Source organism: Aphis gossypii, unplaced genomic scaffold (genome assembly GCF_020184175.1).
Source record: "Aphis gossypii isolate Hap1 unplaced genomic scaffold, ASM2018417v2 Contig00324, whole genome shotgun sequence".
Classification (NCBI taxonomy): Eukaryota; Metazoa; Arthropoda; class Insecta; order Hemiptera; family Aphididae; genus Aphis; species Aphis gossypii.
Genome location: NW_026083066.1, coordinates 28,519 through 52,633, shown reverse-complemented (window position 1 = coordinate 52,633; position 24,115 = coordinate 28,519). Strand labels below are relative to the sequence as shown.

The 24,115-nt window shown below is 29.8% G+C and overlaps 2 protein-coding genes and 1 pseudogene across 2 annotated transcripts; 1 reads left to right on the top strand and 2 right to left on the bottom strand.

Moving 5' to 3' along the window:
- LOC126553777 (uncharacterized) lies at positions 1-1,877 on the top strand. The gene is made up of 4 exons (XM_050208892.1): positions 1-921; positions 1,025-1,268; positions 1,376-1,545; positions 1,719-1,877. The coding sequence occupies exons 1-4, from the start codon at positions 1-3 to the stop codon at positions 1,875-1,877; spliced, it is 1,494 nt and encodes a 497-aa protein (XP_050064849.1).
- A 6,985-nt stretch (positions 1,878-8,862) lies between these two features.
- LOC126553776 (uncharacterized) lies at positions 8,863-9,447 on the bottom strand. Its single transcript, XM_050208891.1, has one exon. It carries the CDS (start codon positions 9,445-9,447, stop codon positions 8,863-8,865), a length of 585 nt encoding a protein of 194 aa, XP_050064848.1.
- A 12,312-nt stretch (positions 9,448-21,759) lies between these two features.
- On the bottom strand, positions 21,760-23,347 carry LOC126553775 (zinc finger MYM-type protein 1-like; annotated as a pseudogene).
- Positions 23,348-24,115: the final 768 nt, after the last annotated feature.

Below are 24,115 nucleotides of genomic sequence, written 5' to 3'. Positions count from 1 at the left end.
ATGGTAAGTTCAAAATCCTCATATTCTACCCTAACTTCTATTAATCTCGGAAAAGACATCGAATCACTCGAATCAGATAATGCAGTATGTGACCGTCTTTGTGATGAAAAAGCGACAACTTCGTTGACTTCACCAACAACAGTAATTGTATCAGTTGAACCACAACAATTTTCCGACCCAGAACATATATCACACGACCCCGCTTATTATTTTCACGAAAATTTAACTGAAACAAATCGAGAATTGTTGATTTGTAAAGGACCTGCGTATTTTCAAAATAAACATTATGACTTTTCCGAGTCATCTAGAACTTACAAAGAAGCAAATGGTAATACATCAATAACTAGGTATTTCAACAAAGCATTATTTATTCGTAAATTAAAAAACAACGAAAGTGTCGAAAGAAAATGGTTGTTGTATTCGCCTTCGAAAAAATCAGTATTTTGTTTTTCATGTTGCTTATTTAATTCTTCTGATATAAACCTATGCTCTCCAAGTAGGTGTAATGATTGGAAGCACATTAATAGTATAATTTTATCACATGAAAATAGCTCAGCACATGGTCAATCTATGATGACATATCTGGCACGAAGTAAAGTGGTTAGTAGAGTAGATACAGATTTATTATCTCAACGTAATAAAGAAGTGAATTACAGGAGAAATGTACTTGAACGGATTGTAGCTATTATCAAATTTTTGGCGTCGAGAGGACTTCCATTTCGCGGTGACAATGAAATCGTAGGATCTCCCAATAATGGAAATTATTTGGGATGTGTGGAATTATTAAGTGAATTTGATCCATTACTTGCGAATTACTTAAAAATATTTAGGAATCCAGGAAAAGGAAATATTTCTTATTTATCTGCAAATACCTGTAACGAGTTTATTAACGTAATGGGAAAACAGGTTCTAAAAGAAATTGTAAATTAAGTTAAATTAGCAAAATATTTTTCCATTAGCGTTGACAGTACGCCCGATCTATCTCATGTTGATCAGTTAACTTTGATAATTCGTTATGTAAAAGACTGTCCCCGTTGAAAGATTTCTGAAATTTATACCCATCAAAGAACATAAATCTGAGTATTTGGCAGAAACAATATTTAGTTTTTTACAGAAACATGATATTCCAATTAAAGATTGTAGAGACCAAAGCTACGACAATGCTTCAAATATATCAGGAAAGTATACAAGTGTACAAGCAAGAATCAAGGATAAATGTGAATTTTCCACCTTTGTACCATGTGCTGGACATTCACTAAACTTGGTAGGTGTCCATGCCGCTGGGTATGTATTAGAGGCAACAAAGTTTTTTGATATTATTCAGAAACTTTATAATTTTTTTCGGACTTTACGTATTGATGGAATAAATTGACAGAACATTTAGGTTCAAAAAAAGTTATAAAAAGTCTTTCACAAACGAGATGGTCTGCGAGAGCTGATGCAGTAAGCGCCCAGCATAAAGGCCATAAACAAATTATTGAAGCTTTGATGTCTACCGCGAAGGATTCTGAACAGCCACGAGAAACAAGAGACGAAGCATCAAGTGTGTCCAGAACAATTATAAACCTATAATTTATGATATTAACCGAAATTTGGAGTTTCATATTGGAAAGAATAGACAAAACAAGCAATAATCTTCAAAAAAAAAAAAAACAATTACACTAGACGTTGCAACTAATTTGTTAACTTCATTTGATAATTTTATTAATAACCTCAAGGATAAATTTGATGACTTCGAATCGTCAGCCAAAGCAAAAATCCGGGAACTGACTACAAGGATCTATCCCAAAGAACAAAAGTTAGAAGCTCATGCCAGAGTTTTTTTGATGGCACTAGATCATCTGTCCAACTGTATGGAAAAGATAAATTTAAAGTAGAAACTTTTTTCCCCATAATTGATGCCCTGAGCGTGCATCTAAAACAGCGGTTAAGTGTGTACAAGGACATTAATCAGCGGTTTGGTTTGTTTTTTAACTTGAAAACTCTGAATTCTGAAGCGTTGAGACAATGTTGCAAAGAATTTTCAAAAATATATTTTGAAGATGTTAATGAGGCAGAGTTGGAAATGTAATGTCTGCATTTAAAAGAATACTTGGAACATGTTTATAGTGAAAATGAAGAAACTGATATTATATTATAGGAATATATATCATCTTTTGAAAGAAAATAAAATTGAAGACACGTTTCCAAATGTAGAAATTGCATTGAGAATATTTTTAAGCACGATGGTATTACACTTGACATTTTCACTAAATGTTTACATTAGAGTTATCTATTAACGATTAAATTTTCAAAATATTTTGACTTTTTTAAAGGTATCTATTGACAATTGAAATTTTTAATTTTTCTAAGTTTTTTTTTTTTTTTTTTTAAAGCCGATAAAGAAATTTGGTATGTTGAAAAATCGTTAAAATTTAATACAAGGTATATATTATAAGTAGTACCTATCGTAGTAAAAAAAAAATAAAAATCGTTAGTCATAACTTTTGTTTATAAGCATTTAAAATTCAAATGTTTACAAAATATTTCAAAATTGGAAAAATTTGCAAGGAATTTTGAAGTTAAAAATTCATAAAATTGTTGTTATTTATACCTTAGGTTAAAAAAAATACAAGGTTTTCCATAATTTTTTCTTCAAATAACTGTAGTAAACCGACGGAGTCGTTTCACTATTTTTTTCTATTTTAATTAATTTACATGACCTTCGCATGTAAATACTTAATTACTAAACTCTTAGCCATACGTAATTAATTTTGCTGGCGATTTCTAAGAATCAAGGCGTATTGGAAAAACATTCACAAACAACCTTTCGATTTAAGAAGTTGATTTAACAAGCAAGCCGTACGCATAAATTACAAATGCGCACGCCTTGGCGTAATAGCACAACAACAAGTCCAAACCAAGGTTAATTAACTTTTGGGTGTAAAACCACTTTTCGCAGCTACAATAACAACAATCACTGACTCGTCTTTTTGTCCATCTCCTAGTCTCTATCATGTACAACCAGGGGGTACAGAGAACCATATAAATACGGGTCTCTGTCCGTCTTAGAATTAGAATTAGTTTACATCTACATAGAACTAGTCTATGACCAAATTTTAGATTAACTATTTTCTCGGGCAGTTACTCAACGTGCTGTCCTCAAAATTCAAATTTATATACAATTTTATTTACAAGTTTAAGTTTAACTTTAATAAACATTTCTATTAACATTGTGTCTTGTCATAGGTTTAAAAACCTAATCCTTTCCGACCAAACTGGTCCAACTGCAGACGTCAAGCACTCATTTATAAACGATAGTGAGAGATCACTACATAACTGTTAAAATACTAGCGTCAATGTAGAAAAAATGTTATGGCCGTATGAAATATATTTTTTTACGAAATCTCTTACAATACAATATATTACAACATTTAAATATAGATAAATTATATAACTACCTAAGGTAATAATATAATATATCCTAGATTGACTAATCATTTCCGTTCAGAATCGTTTTTCTTATACAATGATACCTTGCAATGCATTAAAATTAAACACATCCATTAAAATGACCTACTTACCACCACCTCTATAACTACGGAGTAGACCGATACCCACTTGCCACTTTGCCAGTAAGTTTGCCATCCTTTTTTTGTTCTTATCAGGTTTGCTGTTATCAGTTGTCATCAAAATCAGAAAATGTAGGTATACCCGACGGATTTTACTCGACACAATATTATAACCACGATCCACGATTAAAGATATTTAAAACACAGAATTATATAATATTAATTTAGTTCGATAATATAACCTCAAAAAGTACAAACGTCAAACACTAAAAACTAGTAACTACCAGACACTCAAAATAGTTTTTTGGGTAGTCGTTATGAAATTTCAAATTTGGCGTCTTAGTACTTGCATCATTGACTTGCATGCACATTGGCACTTAAGTATATGAAATATAAATTATTCATTTATCCGTTAGTTGGCGTCATTTTTTTTGGTACTGGTACTGATTACTATTATTATTGAGCACATATTTACACGACGACTAACTTTTAAACTAACATAATGTGAGTATAACTTGTAAATTTCCTTTAAGGTGCGTAGTGTTGAGATTATTTAATTTGGTACGTCACATATGGATTTTCACTTAATGACGAATAGGTGCCTGAATTAACTTAACATTCGAGCCACATAATGTAGTTAATACGGAGTCATTTGAAAGTTCTTTTAAACTGGCCTAACAAAAAACTCTCCATGCTTACCTTAAGAACTATTTAAGAATTTGTAGACATTAGGCATTCATTGTAGACTAGTATTTTTATAATATTTATTCCGATATTTTTAATTTATGATCATATAATAATATATTACTACCTAAATTACCTTTTATCCATGTGTTTTTACAGTTTTTAAAAGAGGCTAACTTATGATGAATTTTGATTGTAAGTTCTAACTTTTAAGTTAGGTTTAGATTATTTCATTATATCACTTACTAGTTATACAATTGAATATTAAAATAGGTACTTATTTTAATTTTTAATAATTAAGTAATTAAATATTTAAACAAATTATTTAATACTTAGGTGCTTATTTATTTAAGTAATTATTTAATTATAATGAGGTTTGAAAAAGTTTATCTGTTTAAGGAATTGTGAAGCAGTCAATATTATAATTTTTGTTTAATGGTCCATTACAAAGTTATGAGCTAAAACTCTCAAATACTCAATAATATTCCGATTTCCAAAATGTTGAACTAAATTTAAAATGCAGTTTGATGCTTCGACGTATTTTTTTTTTGTTGAAGGTGGTTCATGACCACTAACAAGAAACTCATAATATATGTCACTTTCTGCCTGAACTTTTTTCAGTTCAATTATAAACTGCCAGATCGTTGGATGATTCATACTAAGCTGTGCTTGAAGTCGCCGATGAGAAGCTTCTGCTATGTTGTTTATTTTCTAGTTAAACATAAAACCAATTCAAGTAAATCAGCTGTTTTTAAGTATTATAAAAATTGGTATTAATACTAATAATTAAATGGAATATTTATTCCTATTGATTAAAAATCCATAAATCTTATAAGTTGGAAACTTTTTAAATAATAATATTTTACATTTGATTTTATTTGAGTCATATATGGAAGAACCGAAGAAAATAAATTTAAAAAATAATAAATTTATTATATATCTATGAAATATCGAGATTGTATGATTATTATATCATGATAATATATTTTGATTGAGTGCCTTTCATAATACATAAATTAATAAAACAATAAAAATAAATAGCTCATAGTATCAGCCCAGTCAGAGGTGATAAAGTAATTAGTAATATCATAAACATAACCGAGCAACCGTTTATAATTGACCAATTAAACACGGACTAATCTAAAATGGGAACCTTACAACGATAACGTTTTTATCGCGAACGAAGAGAAACAATCGGTTAATAAAATAAAAAAAAATAAAAGAAACTATTAATACGGATCATCTTAATGAAGAAGAACGCGATAACATAATAGACTTATGCTGTCGATTTTCCGATTTGTTTTTTTTTAAGGTGACAAATTAAGTGTTACTGATATAGTTACACACAAAATTAATACACTGCGTTGCGTTAAACCGATAACATACGGCCATATAGGTTACCACATGCGTAGCAGGACGAAATTGAAAGACAAGTTAAGGAGATGAAAGAAGCGAACATAATATGCGATTCCTTATCACCATTTAATTTTCCGCTGGTAGTAGTAAAAAAGAAAAAAAGATGCAGAAGGAAAACAAAAATTGCGAGTGTGCGTAGATTTTTGTAAACTAAATGAGGTTACGGAGAAGGAAGCTTATGGTCTATCTACCGAATATTCTAGAAATATTAGAATCCTTGGGCTCATTGAAGTACTTTTCCACACTTGACCTTGCGAGCGGGTACCACCAGATCATGATAGATGAGGGGGATACACACAAAACCGCCTTTTCCACAAAGTCAGGTCATTTTCATTACTTGCGACAACGACAAAAGAAGCGAGAACCACTACTTAGAAGGTGTAGGAATACTATCATTAAACGAAACCTGCAAAGCATATGTTACCCGGGCTATTCTGATTCCGCATAGGGTAGAAAATGAAGAGGAATACATCGATTTCATTCCAAATTCTCAAATTATAGAAATGGAAAATATATACATTGATTTATCAACAAATGTTCTAAAAATAAACATGTGCGAACAAGTCAAATGTCAGATTTAGATCTAGTGGCTAAAACTATAGTGGAAATAAAAGAAATAGTAGGGACGAAAGTTACCACAGATACAATCAAAAGCAGCAAGAACAAGCACGACTATTTATTAAATGTAACCAGTGCAATAGTCATAGCCTGTATCCTTATGTTCGCAATAAGCTATTTAGGAAAGCTAATTCGAAATATAAACATCTAACAGTCGGTGAACCAAAACAAACCAATCGAGATTAAGCCAAAAATAATCTCTGAGCAGCCAGAAGAGCTTAAAAAGGAACAAGCAACTAATAATGAACAATGCATCGTCTTTACACACTCGGACACTGCATACTCTCTATATCCACGATTATGATGCGGAGTATCATTCTAAATGGGGAGGAATGTAGTAAGCTGACGTAGGTACGGAAAGCCTATAGTGCAAAAGGTCAAACACAACATCACGCCACCGGAATAGGCCACTAATCAGGCCTTCTCATTGGTAAACACCGATTTAGATTATTGGAGCAGTTTTCTATAACGTCAATCATCCTATCCTAATCAGGGCATGTTTCCATATAAATAGAAGCCATTCACAAGCTCTGATCAGAGAAGTTTACAAGTCTTATACACAATGTCTCACCCATGCTTACCCGAAGCCTCTAGGGAAACGTTCTCACAACACTTACTCCGGTAGAATACTATTTTGTCGAAAAACTTCTAGCTATAATAAATATATTAATTAATTTGATACAGTTCAATAAACAGTTGTAACTTAACGTTTAAAATTCAATAACGTTTAATATTTATTATATACAATCTTTCCAACCTCTTCCACTCCAAGTAGCAGCGAACGTGCACTCATCGTAAAAGAAGTGTGTACCAACCCAGCGGTGAGAGCAACGGGTTACTACAATGATCACACAGCTGCTGGTCTGATATCAAAAATTTTGCAATTAATAAAAAATAATAATATGGATTTATCTCATTGTCGTGGACAAGGATATGATGGGGCCAGCGTTATGAGTGGTAAACATGGTGTTGTCCAAACACTTATCAGACAAACACAACCAACTACGCTGTATGTGCATTGCGCAGCACATAATCTTAACTTGACTATTAATGACATCGTTAAATGTTCAACCGAAGTTGAATTATTTTTTTCGAAACTATACTATTTCTAAAAAATGAATAAATATCTTCTAAACAGATGAGACTTACTATCAACATTTACAGGAGAATCAACAATTACACTTAAAAGATTAAGTCCTATGCGTTGAGCTGGTAGATACATTTCACTATTAGCTGTTAAACTTAGATATCTGGACATAATGAAAGCATTAATCAAAATAAATTTAACTAGCAATAAAAAAGAAGAACGTGATGAAGCAAATCGTACAAGAAAAAGTATGAGTACGTTTGAATTTATTTTTATTTGTGTAATCTTAAATGAAATATTATCACAACTTCACTTGACATCAAAATTATTACAATCAAAAAATATCAATTTTTTAAAAGCAGCAATTAATGCATTACAAAATTTGGAAAAATTTAGTAATGATTACGAAAAAGCCAAAACTGATGCTGTAAATATAGTTAATAAATGGAATGTAAAAGCCGAATTTTCTAATAAAAGAACAAAAATATTAAAAAAACATTTTGACGAATTAGTTGAAGATTTTGGATTTAAAAATAACGAACATTATTTTAAAATTAATGTATACATATAACCAGGAACCATTAAACCAGGAACTTCAAACCACATTAGAAAAATTGCTATTAATTTGCTAGAATTTGGTATGTACTTTTTACAATTTACATGGTTTTGGTTTTCCTAGAAAATAATTTTTTTACTTGGGGGGGCCAACTTCACCGTAGCCCCCCCACTTTAACCAGGAACTTCAAACCACATTAGAAAAATTGCTATTAATTTACTAGAATTTTCTATGCACTTTTTACAATTTACATGGCAAAAAAAAATTTTTACTTGGAGGGGCAACTTCACCGTAGCCCCCCACATTTTAACCTAATAACTTCAAATTTCTTTAGAAAAATTGCTTCTAATTTTTATTCAAATTACATTTTTAAAATTAAAACATAGAATTTAGTCCTCGACTTGACTTTTTTTAACCAAATAAGATTTTCAATTCATGATGATCGTTTTTTATCCCAGTTTTTTTTTTTTATTTAATATAGAATCATTTTTTTTTATATTTATCAGTTAAGAATAATTTATCAAGATAGATTTTTATCTAATTAGAATAAAAAAAACTGAATACATCTATACTCCGGCCCACAAGAGATCAGTACCGTCACGCGCATGCAGAATGACCGGCAGCGCCGGTGCGGAGCCCAATTTCCCCCACTCTGTGCCTCAATCGTCGCGCGCTACGACCTATGTACAGAGTGTTGAAAATATTCTTATACTATACAGGGTGATGAAATGTTATAATTACTATTTTTTTATGATTTGTATATTATGTTTATATTATAAGATATTTCAATACATGCATGTCAAAAGTATAAACAAACAAATTATATTCAATATGTAAGCATATAGGGTATTCTAATACACAGAAATACGTCGTCACAAATTTACAAAAAATATAAAAAAAGGTATTAACAAAATATTTAAAATATATATATATATATATATATATATAAATTAATCTGAATCATCGGAAGAAGACGTGTCCCCTGTGATTTGCATGATATGAGATGTATCTTGTTGATCTAATAATTCGTCAGTATTGTTATCAATAGTGCACAACTTGTTTTCTTCCTTCATTGCATGACTTACAAAATTGGCCCACATGTCTGGTGTCACATTTCTGACGCCATCCATCAGTAGTTGTTTTACATCGTTGATTTTGAATGTAGTATTGTTCATTTTCACGTGATTTTTTACAACCGACCACGCCATTTCTATTGCATTTAATTCGCAGTGGTAAGGCGGAAGACGCAACACTATTTCGTTGGATTTCAATGCTTCTTCGTCGATTATATATTTGTCATGATGATGTCTAATTTCCTGCACCTTTTCCCATAACAAATGTTTCACCAACGACGTATTCACATGACAGCCTTTTGAAGTCAACCATTCAATAATTTTGTCTTTTCTCCAGGCTATTGTAGGGATGGGGTGCTGTTTTACCGAATGGTATGAAGCATTGTCCATAACTATGACTGCATTTTCTTTCAGTTTGGGCAAAACTCCACAAAACCAGTCATAGAATGTATCACCATTCATTTCGTCGTGATAGTCTGCTGTGTTTTTTGTTGACTCAAAACACAGTAGACCACCCTCGACGAAACCCTCTGCTGACCCGATATGTACAACAATTAAACGCTTGCCCTTGCCTGTTGGATTTTTCGGGCCTGTCGACAGTTTTTTTACAAAGGCATCTCTATGCGATGTTACCGTCTTGTCAATCTAAACCTTATTACAGCACTCGCCTGCATTCACCCATATCTCGTCTAAATAATAAATTGTACGACCTTCGTTTCTGTACCGTCGTATATCTATAATGTATTTTTGTCGCCATATAATTAGGTCTCCTCGCTCAGTAAGTGCACTATTCCGGATTCTTTTTGTGTACTCAAATCCCAGTTCTTTTAAAATCCGCTGTAAAGATGTCCTTGGTATAGTTGGTAAAGATGGATCATCACTGAGGACTTGAACAATTTTTTTTAAAGTTGGAATTTCATTTCTCAACCAAAAACCATGAATTTTTTGCCTTATAGCATTTTTGTCGTAGTCATCAATTTTTTCGTTAATTCTTGCACGGATTTTTTGTTTATTTGGTGACTTCAGTTGGTTGTTCTTTTTGTAATCTCTTATTGTATTACAAATAGTATCGCGTCCAATGCCGGTTGCTTTCGATAAATATGCAATTAACGGTTTGTACTTGATATCGGTTGTTCTTCAATTTTCGTCTTATCATAGGCGTAGGGTGGTCAAATTTGTTGGGGGGCTTTAGCCCCTCCAGTGGAAGACATTAATGACTCGTGGGGGGCTTTGCCCCCCACACCCCCCAAACAATATATATATACAAATATAATAATAAAAAACAAATAGTGTATGATTAATCTAAAAAGTTTTATTAAAATATTCTATTTTTTTTTTTTTTTTTGTTTTAATTAAATATTTAAACGTCTATTTTCATTAGAGTATATCTTTAAAATATCGTCAGAATTAATATTATTTGATACATCTTTCAATATTGATAATTGCCAAAGATGAAAAACGATCATGACTCATGGTGGAACGTAAATAAGTATTTATTCTTCTCATGGTTAAAAGATCGCTCACAAGACGCTGAAGAAATTGGTATACTTAAAGCCAAGTTAAGTAGTTTGTACAGATTGGGAAATATTTCAACCTTAATGTGTTTTTGATATGAATTAATTTGATTTTTAGTTTCTAAACTCTCACCTTTTCCCAGGCAGTTTTTAGCCACCATCATTTCCGATTTAAGCGATGTTAAATCAACTTTCAGTAAATCCTAAAATAATAATTATAACACGTTATTCTTAACAATTATAAACAATTAATATTTTTATGATATGGATACATAAGTTATTACTAATTAAAATCATAAAATTTAAAGCAATAAAATAAAAAAAAAGTAGCTAATATTAATTTATTTACTCACTTTATATTGTTGAATAAAAAATAAGCTCTTTTCATAGTCAAGATCACAAAAGTAATCAATAGCCACCGCTAATTGTAAACTTTCTGGTGAAAATCTGGTTTTCATATTATTCACAACTTCATCTATTATTGTATAATAAGCGTGAGTTTTCCAGTAATCCTTTACATTAGTTTCATTTATACAATTTTCATTTTCAGCACAAGTTGTCGTTGTTAGAACAAAATTTCTTAGAGATGCAGGCTCAAATCTTTTCCGTTTATTAGACACTATTAATGAAAACATAATAAAATTAATCAATAAAATTATCATTTAAATTAAAAGTATATCTTACTCTCAAGATTTTTCAACTCAATAGAATGTTCTTCGGAAAATTTAACTATATTTTCCCAAATGTTTGTGTATATTTCAGTGCATCTACTGTCTTCAAAAGTTTTTATCACAGAATTTATTAAAACCGCTGATTTACCAAGTGTCTCTCCTTTACTTTGTAATTGGCTACTTAGAATACTAATTATATTTAAAACATATTCTATGAAATGTATATGTATAATAAATGAGGATTTTTGAATACACAAGAGAATACCTAAAAAAAAATATTGTTTTCATTTACCATACCTACTACAATACTACATTGATAAGTATATTAAATAATTGTTCACAAACAATTGCTCTTGAAATATCCTTGTCATTGTTATCTTCGACCTCTTGTTTTAAAATATTTACTATTGATTTATAATTGTCTATCACTGCTTTACAGTTTTTGTAGCGACAAATCCATCTTGTGTCACTAATTTGTGAAAGAGTGCATGGCTTAATATTTAAATGATTTTGCATTTCTTGTAATTTCTTGTTCTTGGAAGGCGAAGAAAAATGAACATATATTGATTCCAAGATATTAAATATTTTCTTTGTAAACTAATTAAATTTAAATTTAAATAAATAAATAAGTCATTTAAAATTAAATAAATATGGACTTACATTTACATTTTTACACATATCGACAACAATCAAGTTTAGCTTATGAGCCATACAATGAATGTATGTCGCATACGGATAGTGTTCATCATTTTGGCTTGTACACCACCTTTTCTGCCAGACATTACATTGGCTCCATCATATGACTGTCCAATAATGGGGACTTGGTCAAAATTGCAGAATTTTAAAAAGTTAATAATGGCATTACTTAATGACTCAGCGTCTTGTTTTTCGGACACATTAAGAAAACAATAAACCTTTCAAAAACTTCAAAATTGTTGGTGTACCTAACACAAACTGACATCTGTTCTTCTTTGTGGCATCTAAAATATATAAAGTAGTTATACAATTAATTTAAAAAAATAAAACATCAAGTCATCAGAAGCTATTACCTTGCTTCATCACACATAATAGAATAAAATTGTGCATTTTTAACTTCATTTATGATATAGTCCCGAACGTGATTTGAACAAATGTCAATAATAATATTTTGTGTGGTAGGACTTGTATAATTATATATTTTTCATAATTAATTTGATAATCAGGATTATGCTTGAAAAATAGTTTACAAGCTTCCTTGAAATTGCCTATTAAAAAAATTTACATTAATTTATATTATAGGAAGGTATTAACTATTACATTATTATTTATTATACCTTGATTTAGTGAATTGCTGTCTTCTTGATGACCCCTAAATGCTATGCCTTGCCGACTGAGATAAAAATAATATCTATTATACATTTCACATAGTTTCGGTTCTTAATTACTTCTTCATGCTTAGCATTTGACAACAAAGTGTAAATAGATCCTGTTGATTTTGATTTTTGATGAGCTAACCATTTAGCCATACATGTTAAGTGATTAGGAGAACTAGAATGAATTTCTAATTTTGATTTAGAGTTATTTCCTTTACCTTTTGAACCACTTATCTATAATAATACATTATATAGTGAGCATTACATAATGTCAGCACTTAGTAGGATAGATGAATAAAGTGTGTAATGATACTTAAAAAATATAAGCACTTACTTTTTTCCAGTTGTTAAAACCTTTAATTGTAAATGTTTCTTCAGATTTGCATTTGCTTGTACCAAAATTACGACATGCATAGCAAAATATACTATCTTTTGAAATGCTATACTCAAGCCAATCAAACTGTTTAAATAATGCTGAAGTAAAAGCGCGATTTTGTGATCCAAAACAAGTTTTAGGATATGCCTAAATAATAAATATTGGAATAAGCAAACAGCAAAAGCCAATCAGTTTTAGGCGAGATTTTAGGCAAGCTATAGATAATATTTTATATATATATAATTATATTTTTATAAAACTTACATCTAATATAGGTGTTGCTGGGCCCGAGTTAATATCACCTAAATCTAAAATGACATTAAAACCACATTGTACATTTTGTGTGGGTTCATGTACAGCCTTCACAGATATAGCATCATCCACAGATTTATTACTTTCATGTACAGCATTCACAACTGTAGGAATAGGATCATCTACAGATTCATCATGCTCGATATCAACAATTATGTTAGTAGTATTTTTTGATGTCAAAGAAATAGATTCTTTAGGTTTATTAAAAATACTAAATAATTTACTTTTTTTCATTTTGGTAAACTGATTGAATAATTATAATAAATAAAAAATAATAAAAATAATAATAATTAATAATAGATAAAAATCGTATTATTCGTAAATTCGTAATAGAATAATTAGTAGGTAATAGGTATTCGGTAAATTTCGTTATTACCACGTGCACGTAGAGCTTATCTTAAATCCGACACCGACGGGAAACTGCGAGTGACACGGCGAGTAAAAATAATCGTCGATCGTCGTACTTTACGATTTTCAGATGATTTTATAATTTCATAAACAGATAACACATCGGTTCTAATGAGTTTTATTCTTTGCAATATTTATCAATATCGATTTTATCCGTTTTTGTCTTATCGAGTATTCGATATGGCCAAAGTACCCATACTATCTATATAAAGATTAAGACAATATGTTCATTATTCACATTCGTCGAATTATTTTTTTATATTAACTAGTTAGTACATTTAATTTTGTAGTATACTTTTGAATAGATTTTTTACATATAGTAAATGCCTATTTTTACAATTTTATTGATTTGAATAGTTTTTTAAATTAGACGGCCCAAAGTTTTTTGGGGGGGCTATTTTTCAAACTGGGGGGGCTAAGCCCCCCCAAGCCCCCCCCTAACTACGCCTATGCGTCTTATATAAGTTAATGATCATGACTTTTGTCTGCTTCCGAATAAAACAGACTTATTTTAAATGATTATTATTAATAATAAAAAACCTAAAAAATGCATTTAAAATGTCAAAAATTTACAATAAAATATGCACTAAAATGAATAAAAATGCAATATAAAATGCCAAAAATTATAGTATTAATTGCACTAACTTATAATGTTTTTTAATTTAATTTTTATATTTGCATTGGTATGATATAATACATTAATATATTACATTTTACATGCATAACAATGTGTTTATTTAATAATAAAAAAAACTAAAATATAGATTGAATTTGAATTTCACGTAAAACATTTTTTAAATGTTAATTGTCTGAATTTAATAAAAAAAAAAATACCGGATAATGAACTTAAAAATCAGAATAAAAAATCGAACGTTTCGTATAAAAAAAATTAATTCGGACTTTTTTGTTATTGATATTTTCATCGATCTACGATTATTTAAAAAGAAACAATGACAATTACACCATGAATACTTTATGAGGTTATCAATACATGATTTTTGAATATTAGTCTTAAAAACGTTTAGTATCTAAAATATTAAATTATTTAAAAAAATCTTACCCGTCCATTTGGATTCTTTTTAACAGGCGAACGTACCTAATAATTGCATATTTTCATTTTGAACAGCATGTCTGGCAGGTTCATTCATATTAATGGATTGTTTGGCATTCATTTTTTAAAAATTACCACAGCACAAAAAATATAAACAATACAAAAAAGTAAGCGCGCGAGTAAATGTACAATTGTTTCTCACTACAACAATCTGTAAACAATTTACATTACGCCCCACAGTGTATACAGTTGAGCGTTACTGACTGCCACCGACAGTCACCGAAATGCTGTCGGTTGGTTGAGTGGGAGCGATTAAGTGGGAGATGCGCGAAATCGGATGAATTTTGGTCGAACGGCGGTACTGATCTCTCGTAGGCCGGAGTATAGAAATAAGTTGAATAAAAAATTTCAAATTTAATAAAAATGAAAAATTAATAATTAATAATAAAAACCCTAAATTATAAAAACTATAAGATTTGTAAAAAGAAACTAAATAAGTAGATCAATTTAAAACGTTTAATAATAAATTTTATATTTAGTAAAAAGCCTAAATCATTAAAATATTCATTATTTCATAAAAGGTTAAAATTAATAAAAAATGTAATATTAATAAAGTGTTTATTCAAAAAAATATTCTCCATTGATTAAAAAATTCTAAATAAATAGAAAATACTAATTTTGATGTCTTGTGATGAGCTAATTCTTTACAAAATTGTAGCATACTATTTTTACTTTTGTTTATAAAATCTTTGTACAAAATATGTCAATGTATGCCATTACTAATATCGACGAAACCGAATCAAACGGACATGTGTTGTGTAATAAATATTTATTTTTATTATATTGAATGGGAGTAGATGTATTACCATTTATTAATAGAGTATCCAATGATGAACGCGTTGAAGGATTGCTAAGGATTCTTTCTATTTCTGGATTTGAACTCATATATTTGCTCTTTGTTTTTTACATTTAATTTTGCATTGGAGAAATAGTTGTATCCTTTCAAAACCACGCCAATTTTCAACAGACTAACCTGGGGGATGATTCTGAGTTTATTGAAGTACTCAAATCATCGTCCGAAGATAGAGAGTTTAGAATACTGATGGAATACTTCTGAATACCATCACTGTTAGTTAGTTGGTATTGGACTTATTACATTTAAATCGTCGGAATCAGAATCGTCAATATTTTTTAAATTTTCTATTGGAGCGGATAATTTATTTTTCGATTTCTCGTGAGTCATTGTATTATCAGTGATTGAAATGTGATTATTTATGTGATCTTGTTCTATTAAAGAGTCTCGAATCTGGGTACTTCTGATCAGTTTTGCGTTAGATTCAATATTTTTTAGATGTGTTATAATAAATCTATCTACACACATAGGTCGAACATCAAATCTGAGAATTTGAGATTTAAGTTCTTTGAAATCATTTTGAACTACGTGATGCAGTACATCGGTGTTCGATGAATAACTCATAATGCTGATTTATTGATATCATGTACATTTATTATTAAATTACATAAAACACGAATATCATTATAATAATTTTTATATATAGGGAAGAATTTATTCCGGACCGCGGGACTGGCTTAAATAAGTGAGTCACCACGGGCAGTATCAGGCCTTTAGAGGCGCGAAAGAAAAAACAATATATAGAGATTTACCCGTTTACAATTATGGAGCGAGTCCGCGCCACTCTACTACAAACTCATAGAAGTTGTCGTAAGAATGATACGGCTCGAGCGACTACCTAAGCAGGCGTACTGGGTGGGACAATCGTAATAGTCCTGAAAAGGGCTTTTTTATGGGCAGTCGCAATGGTAGATCGACTGTTAAGCGATTACTGTCGCATCCACGTTAACTTCTGCGTGACCGTTGGCAATAAGATGTGATCACCGCGTGTATAGCCGCTGGTAATCACCCGATCTGCCGTTGGTGCGACTGGTTTCGTGGTGCATCAGTTGGAGGTTCGGATTGTATCCCCTTGACGGCGCTGCTGTCGGTATCGTCGGGTTTTATGACGATCACTCTGCCGGGTTCGGTCGTTGTTTGGTCCGGGTATGGCTTCTCTAACCGGAGTCGTCGCCGTATATGTCAAACTGTTTGGTCTTGTTTTCAATATTCTTCGGTTTCTTCTGGTTCTTCAATTTCTTCCGTTTTAATTAATACTGGCTGAAGTTGAAGGTTGATAGAAGAATGAGTGACCGTTTGTTAAAATGCACTCGTATATTTACTACTTACCGTACCGAAGCGTAAACACCGTACCGAAGAGTAAACCTTCACACTGTGTGATCGGTTTTGCTGTATGCGCGGTGTTTAACATCATTCGGCCGGTATTTCAGTTATGGCTGTCGGATTAGTATCTATGTAAACGGGATGATCATATCTATCCATAGATACATTTTTTTAAAGTGTAGTATTGTCGGGTGTTCGGCAATCGGCCTTTGAAGCGTTCCGGCCCGGCATTGTCAACTGTTGTAATGTGTGTTTCTTACACATTCTTGTTTTGATTATATTATATGGTGGCCCTGAAAAGGGCCGTTTTAGTAGTTATATGCACTCCGTTACATACGGCAGAACTTCCATTAGTATATGGTGATTTAAACATTGTTCTCATAACATTGGTCCATAGAGGGAAATCTTTACAAATACGTAGAACATGATTGGCTAATTCAGGAAGATAATATGCTGATAATCGATCTCCTTTTACTAAAGAATTGTTTTACTTTGCTCTTAAATATTGTTTAAATATTGCTGTATACGATTTGAACATAATACTTCAACATTATTATCTTCTATAACATAATCATCAGTACTTTGTAAATCATCAATAAAGTAATTTTGTTCAGGCAATCCTTTTATTTTATTTAGTATAATTTCTCTATTTTTCTCAGCCGGAGTTTTATTATGATTATCATCTTCAATCCATCCATCAGTTTCGCTCAAAATTACAGTCAGTACCGCTTCTAAATAATAACCAAATTCAATAAGATTTTCTGATGATAAGAGAAGCCGCAATGATCTTACATAAAATTCTTTCAGTGTTTTATTTCTTACACCAGTTAAACATTTCAATCGGCAAAATATTTTTATAACATGTGCAACATCTATACGTAAGAAACAACATGATAAACGTTCCTCATGGCCCATCAATGTTATGAAACAATTTTCTACATAGCTGATTATACTGCCACCGTTACAAAAGGCTCTCGACGTGGCTCCAAGTATACCTTTCGAATAATCACAGACAACTTCATCCGGATTGCCAATACCAAACTGCATCCATTCGCTCAACCATAAAAAAATTGTCAAAGTATTTTGTTTCTCTGAAAAAATGTGTGAAACAGTCATATTATATCCAAAACTGGTACTTACTACAATACTACAGCCTCATATAAGAATATGTGACCTGATGGTAATTTTAGCGACGAACGTTTAAGGTTTTTAACTAAAGAACCAGTAGCATCAATTGATAACTTACAATAATTTTTGCAAGCTTCTTTATAAATTATAATTTGATGTTGAGTCCAATAAGGTACTAAGAATGGATCAATGCCAATAGTATGTATAGATCCTGAATACTTTGAATTATTTTTAAATTCTACGAGTGATTGAACTGGGCATTTATATTTTTTACCTATTTCTTTATCTTTTGACTCTTGTTTAGCTTTTCGTAAGACAGATGTTTTATATAAATTTGGTGGGGAAATACTACAAAACTTTATATCAACAACATTTGCACGCCTCCAATTGCAAGCGAGATCGGTTTTTAATGATTGCCCTATATGTTGACGCTTTATTCCTTTCAACGGCCTTTTTGTCTTATGTCGATGTTCAAGTCCCTTTGTGTTATTTGTTAAAATTGAAACATCTAGCGGTTTTCCTTCATCAGGTTTAGATTCACTCCAACCAAAAAGATTTGCATCATAATCCTTACATTTTGCCTTAAATGCAATGTACCTGTTTTCGGTATTCGGGTATGCTTTTCCTCTTTTATAAATAAAATTACAAGGAAGTTTATGAGCCTTTAAAAATTCATCATTTATTATATCTGTCCATATATATGGTGTTAATATTTCATAATTTCTTATTTTAGTTCTTTTATACGAAACTGTTGTAGGACATACGAGTATAAGTCTAAATTTGTCATATGGCAGAGAAAATTTAAATAACTCTCTATCAGAATTTGTTAATGATACTGATGAATCTGTTGTCGACAGTAATGATTCATTTGATGAATTTTCTTCATTATTTGGTGATAATTTAATTGTTTTTTCATTAATACCAAGTAGATCCTTTAATTTCGTTTGCCAATTATTTCGATTATGATGCACAGCCAAATGCAAGGTTACTGGTGTCATTTTTCCTTCAAGAGCAGTTGAAATTTCATTCCAAATTTTCGAAGAGGCTTTTTTCAAGATACCGTTTTCATTAAACAATTCATTTTTTTCTTTTTTCAAGATTACTGAAGACAATACCTTGCTCAATTATTGGTTTTCTACCTTTCTTTGATTTCTCCTAAAATAAAATTGTTTAAAAACTTAGACACCAACATTTAATATAATAAAAAAAAAAAGATATAAAGGTATTTATTGTTGATTTTAAAATATTTATTTTCTAAATATATTATAAAAAGTTAATCTTATAATCCATTTTACATATAGTAATAATCACTTTAATGTATATAATATATTGTGTTAAATATTAATTCAATTTTGTATCATTGTAAAAAAAAAAAAAATGATTCTAAGCAAAGAGGGTTTAAGATATTTTATATTTATATTACCAAAATACACATAGGTATAGTAATTAAAAAAAAAGGTGGCCAAGTGAGTATCGCTCTGCTGTATAGTAGTTATGGAGAGTAGTTTACCATAATGAATATATAATGTACAAAAAACGATTCTGAACGGAGATGATTTGTTAGTCAAGGATAATGATTAGAGTATATTATACTATTATGTATTACCTACATTTATTTGTAATATATCGCTATTTTACACGATTTCGTAAAAAATTAATTTTCATATGCTCATAAATTTGTTTGCTATGTTTTCGCGATTTTGACATATTTTGTAAACATTTGAACATTAAATGCTTATAAACAAAAATTGTGACTAACGATTTTTGATTTTTTTTTTTTTTACTACGATAAGAACAAATTATAATAAACCTTGTATTAAACTTAAAAGAGTTTTTGAAGTGTCAAATTTTTTTTATATCCATTTAAAAAAATAACAGAAAAATTCAAAAATTTCAATTGTCTATAAATAGCTTTAAAAAGTTCAAATATTTTGAAAATTTAATCGTAAATAGATAACGCTAATAAAAACATTTCGTGAAATTTTCAAGTATTTACAATGACTCGTTTTTTGAGTTAAAGCAAAATAAAAAATAAATCGATTTTTTCAAAAACTGGTTATACGTAAAAATTCCATTTTTCCGATACTTTTATAAGGTTTTTCTTGACAATTTTGAAACCTATTGAAATTTTTTTACTTTTGACCTAAGATACCAACTTGATTCATTCTTCTTGTCAAAGAGCCGCTGAAGTCAAAAATTAAAGTACTATTACTAGTCTAAAACGTGAAGACACAATAATAAAAAAATTAAAATTAAAAAACACATTGTAAAATCATTACATACGGAGTGTCTCACGAAGAGGTTAGGTTTAGGTTAAATAACTTTTGTTCTAATTAATATTTTTAAAAAAAAAATTTTAAATATAGTTCATAGACACTTGCGCTACATTTTTTATTTATATTTTTAATAGGTACTGAAAATAAAAAACTAAAAAATTGATATAAAAATTTCCAAAATATTCGAAAATAGCTCGGAAAATTGCCAATTTGTGAATCTAATTTAAAAAAAAAATTTATTCGTAGATGGTAAAAACATTTATTTAAGTCCAGTGGCTGATTTTTTTATAATTTTTTAAATATCAATATTCCTATTAAGTAAACTACGAATTGGATTTAGTTTCAGCAAAGTAGGCAGTTGCCTAGGGCGGCAAATTTAAGCCAATATTTTATTGAGAATACTAGGTTTTTTTTTAATGTAAGGTGATTACTCTGAAGGATGACAAATACAAATGTTTATTATTTAAATATAACATCAGTGCCGCAACTACAGTTTTGAGGCCCCGGTTCAAAAATATTTTAGAGGCCCTTTTTAGAAGACAGACGTTTTGAGAGTTTATGTATTCAACAAAAGTGTCTTATCTACTTAACATTTTAACTATAGCACTCATATAATATCATTATATCTTAAATATTTTATTAAAAAATATTACACACCAGTAACAAAATAAATACACACTCATTATAGATACATTTATTACATTTATAAACGGCATACATTTTTCCATCATGGTAATTAAATATTTAAATTATTCAATAACTTCCATGACAGATAAAGGTGGTAAAATTGAAGATAGGTAGAATTAATGAATCCTTAAAGTACATTCAAATAGAAAAAACCATTGTACATTTAAAAATATATAAGCACACTTAATATCTTTATAGCATCAAAAGTTTTTATTAACACAATTACACAAACATAGAAATTAAATCAAAAAATTATGTTTTCTCGCCTTTTTGTTGGCAAAATCATTAATTAATTTTCTAATATTCAATTCTTTTGTACGATTTCTTTCAATATTTAATATACTAATGTTTGTAAGACGATCTTGTGATATTGAATTTCATAAATAGTTCTTAATAATTTTTAATTTAGAAAATGAACGCTCAGCAGTGGCCACAGTAACTGGTAATGTTATAATAATTATACATGCAGATAATATATCATTATAAGTAGAAGCTATATCATTGTCCAAAATACACTGCAATAGATCTACAATATCATATTTAGTTTTTAAAGTATTCTTAAACATATTTTTCATGCATAATATTTGTCTTGTTATGTCTGTACTTATGTCAGTTTTGTAAAACAATTGAAAATCATATGATGCTTTAATAATATCTTTTCCACTAAACATTAAAATGTTTTGAGGTAAAAAAAAATTAAATCTATTTGTTATTTCATACAAACTGTTGAATCTTTCTCGAAGTTGAACAATTGCTGTATCAATTACAGGTAAAAAAACCAATACTCTGAAGTTTTCACTAGTAATATCAAGTCTTCTATCACCATCAACATTCGCTTTGAATAAATACGGCGTCGAACAGTAGATTGAATCGGTATGCCCCATTTGTTACATAAATCATTTGATGAATTAACAAATTCTTCATACTTGTCTCTTAAATTTGAAATACTAGATGTAGCTTCTTTTAAATAATTACATGCATTATGAAGATGAATATTGGAGGATTGTTATTTTTTAGATACAAGATTAAAATTTCTCAATATATTTTCCCAACTTGTTAGTAATAAAACAAAGTCATAAGATTCAATTTTTTTCTTCAGAGAACTTGCTTTTAATTTTTCATCAGTTTTGAGACTTGTTAAAAATAAATTGGATAAGGACTTTAATACATCTATGAACCTAGTTGTTAGAGCATACACAGCTTTGTGCTTAGCCTCCCATCTAGTAGTGCATACTTTATTCAAAACAATTTTAGCAACAGATTCCCCTAGAGCTAATGATGCCCATCTAGGTGCTGATTTACTATAAAATAAGAATATATCTGGCAGAGTATCAAAAAATTGTGATACTTTTGGTGTACTTTTAGCCAAATCACATAAAACTAAATTTAAGTTATGGGCGTTGCAATGAACATAGGATGCACTAGGAATTATATCACTGATTCTTTTTTGTACTCCAGAATTGATACCACTCATGACGGCTGCGCCATCATAGCCTTGTCCTCTACATTTACTCAAGTCTAAACTAAACATATTTAGTATATCTTTAATTAAATTTATATGATCTTCTGCTCCATGATGGTTAAATGTAAAAAATCCTAAAAATGATTCTTTTATTTCAAACGTACGGTGAACATAGTTCACTACTGCATAACGCAGTATGAAACTAACCTGATCTGTTTTTGAAATGTCCTGGGTGGAATCCATAATAATTGTATAACATTGACTAGATCGAATTTCGTCACATATAATATTTCTCATGCTTGTTGCTAATAAATCAATGATTTCATTTTGAACCTTCCAGCTCAAGTATTTAACTCTTGTTTCTTCATCACTCAAAAGTTTGTTTAAAACTGGATCAAAATCAGCCACTAATCTGATTGTACGCAAAAAATTGCCTTCATCATCTCTACTAGTTCCTGATTTTCCCTCATTTCCACGAAGAGCGGTATTTCCCGATGTCAAAAATAGAATAATCTTAATAATTCGGGTAAGAACATCCCTCCAATATTTTGCTTCTAATGAAATATGTTCTTCAAGTTGTTTATCAATGGTTTGATCTTTTACCCAAAGGATTCGGACTTTAACAGTTCGTTAACACTTCGTGTACTTTAATTTTCTGTGACAAATGCTGCCAATCATTCAAACCATTTATCCAATTCAAATTAAATTTAGGATACTTTCTATCCACGAATAGCCAACAAGTTTCACAATAAACTATATTCAGATCAACTGAATAGCATAACCATGATCTGGGTATTTTAATACCAGTTGGGTTCATTACAAAATAATATTGAGAAGAAAATGTACGTTGTTTGACATTACTATCATCAAAATTAGTGACCGAATTCATTGGAAATTTTATGTTTGGTTTGCAAGGTCCAAACAATATAATTTTTCTTTTTAAATTTGCATTATTAATTGTTTCTGGAAATTTGCCACGGTCTGTTGGAAATGCAGTATTTAAATCCAAGTCCATATAAAAAAAAAATGATAATATGCTACTATAAACACCAAATTAAATTCTTGAGCAAGTCAATTAGTCAAATCAATGATCTTATTATATAGTGTATACACATAAATTATATTACATAATGTCATAATGTATACTTTTAAATTTACTACACATTTATAAGATTTAATGTTATAATCTTATATTTTGATAAATCCAACCAATATTAAAAACTGTTATAGCACTAAAATAGTAATATAAATACCTGAGTTATAAGTTTTAACATCACTAATGCTGCTGTAACTCAATACTAAACTATTTTCATCATCATCATTATTGAACTTAACTTCATCCACATCAACACATAATTCGTATATATTTGTATTAATATTCATATTTTGTTTTTTTTATCAATAATACAGTATAATATATTAATCATTTTTTTACCAAAAACAAGTAACATTTATCATTATCAGGGCTCGGGACTTGTAGCATTTGCTTATTTTTTTTGCTCAACATAAAATCTAGCAGAGTGCTACGGAGACTCATTGTTACAATGATCTTAAATATGAATTTTGATAGTGCTTTTTTTTGCTTAGTTCGATTGTTTTTAAACAAATTGCTTTTTTCAAGTTTTTCTGAATATTTTTGCTTTTTTGCATATTTCTG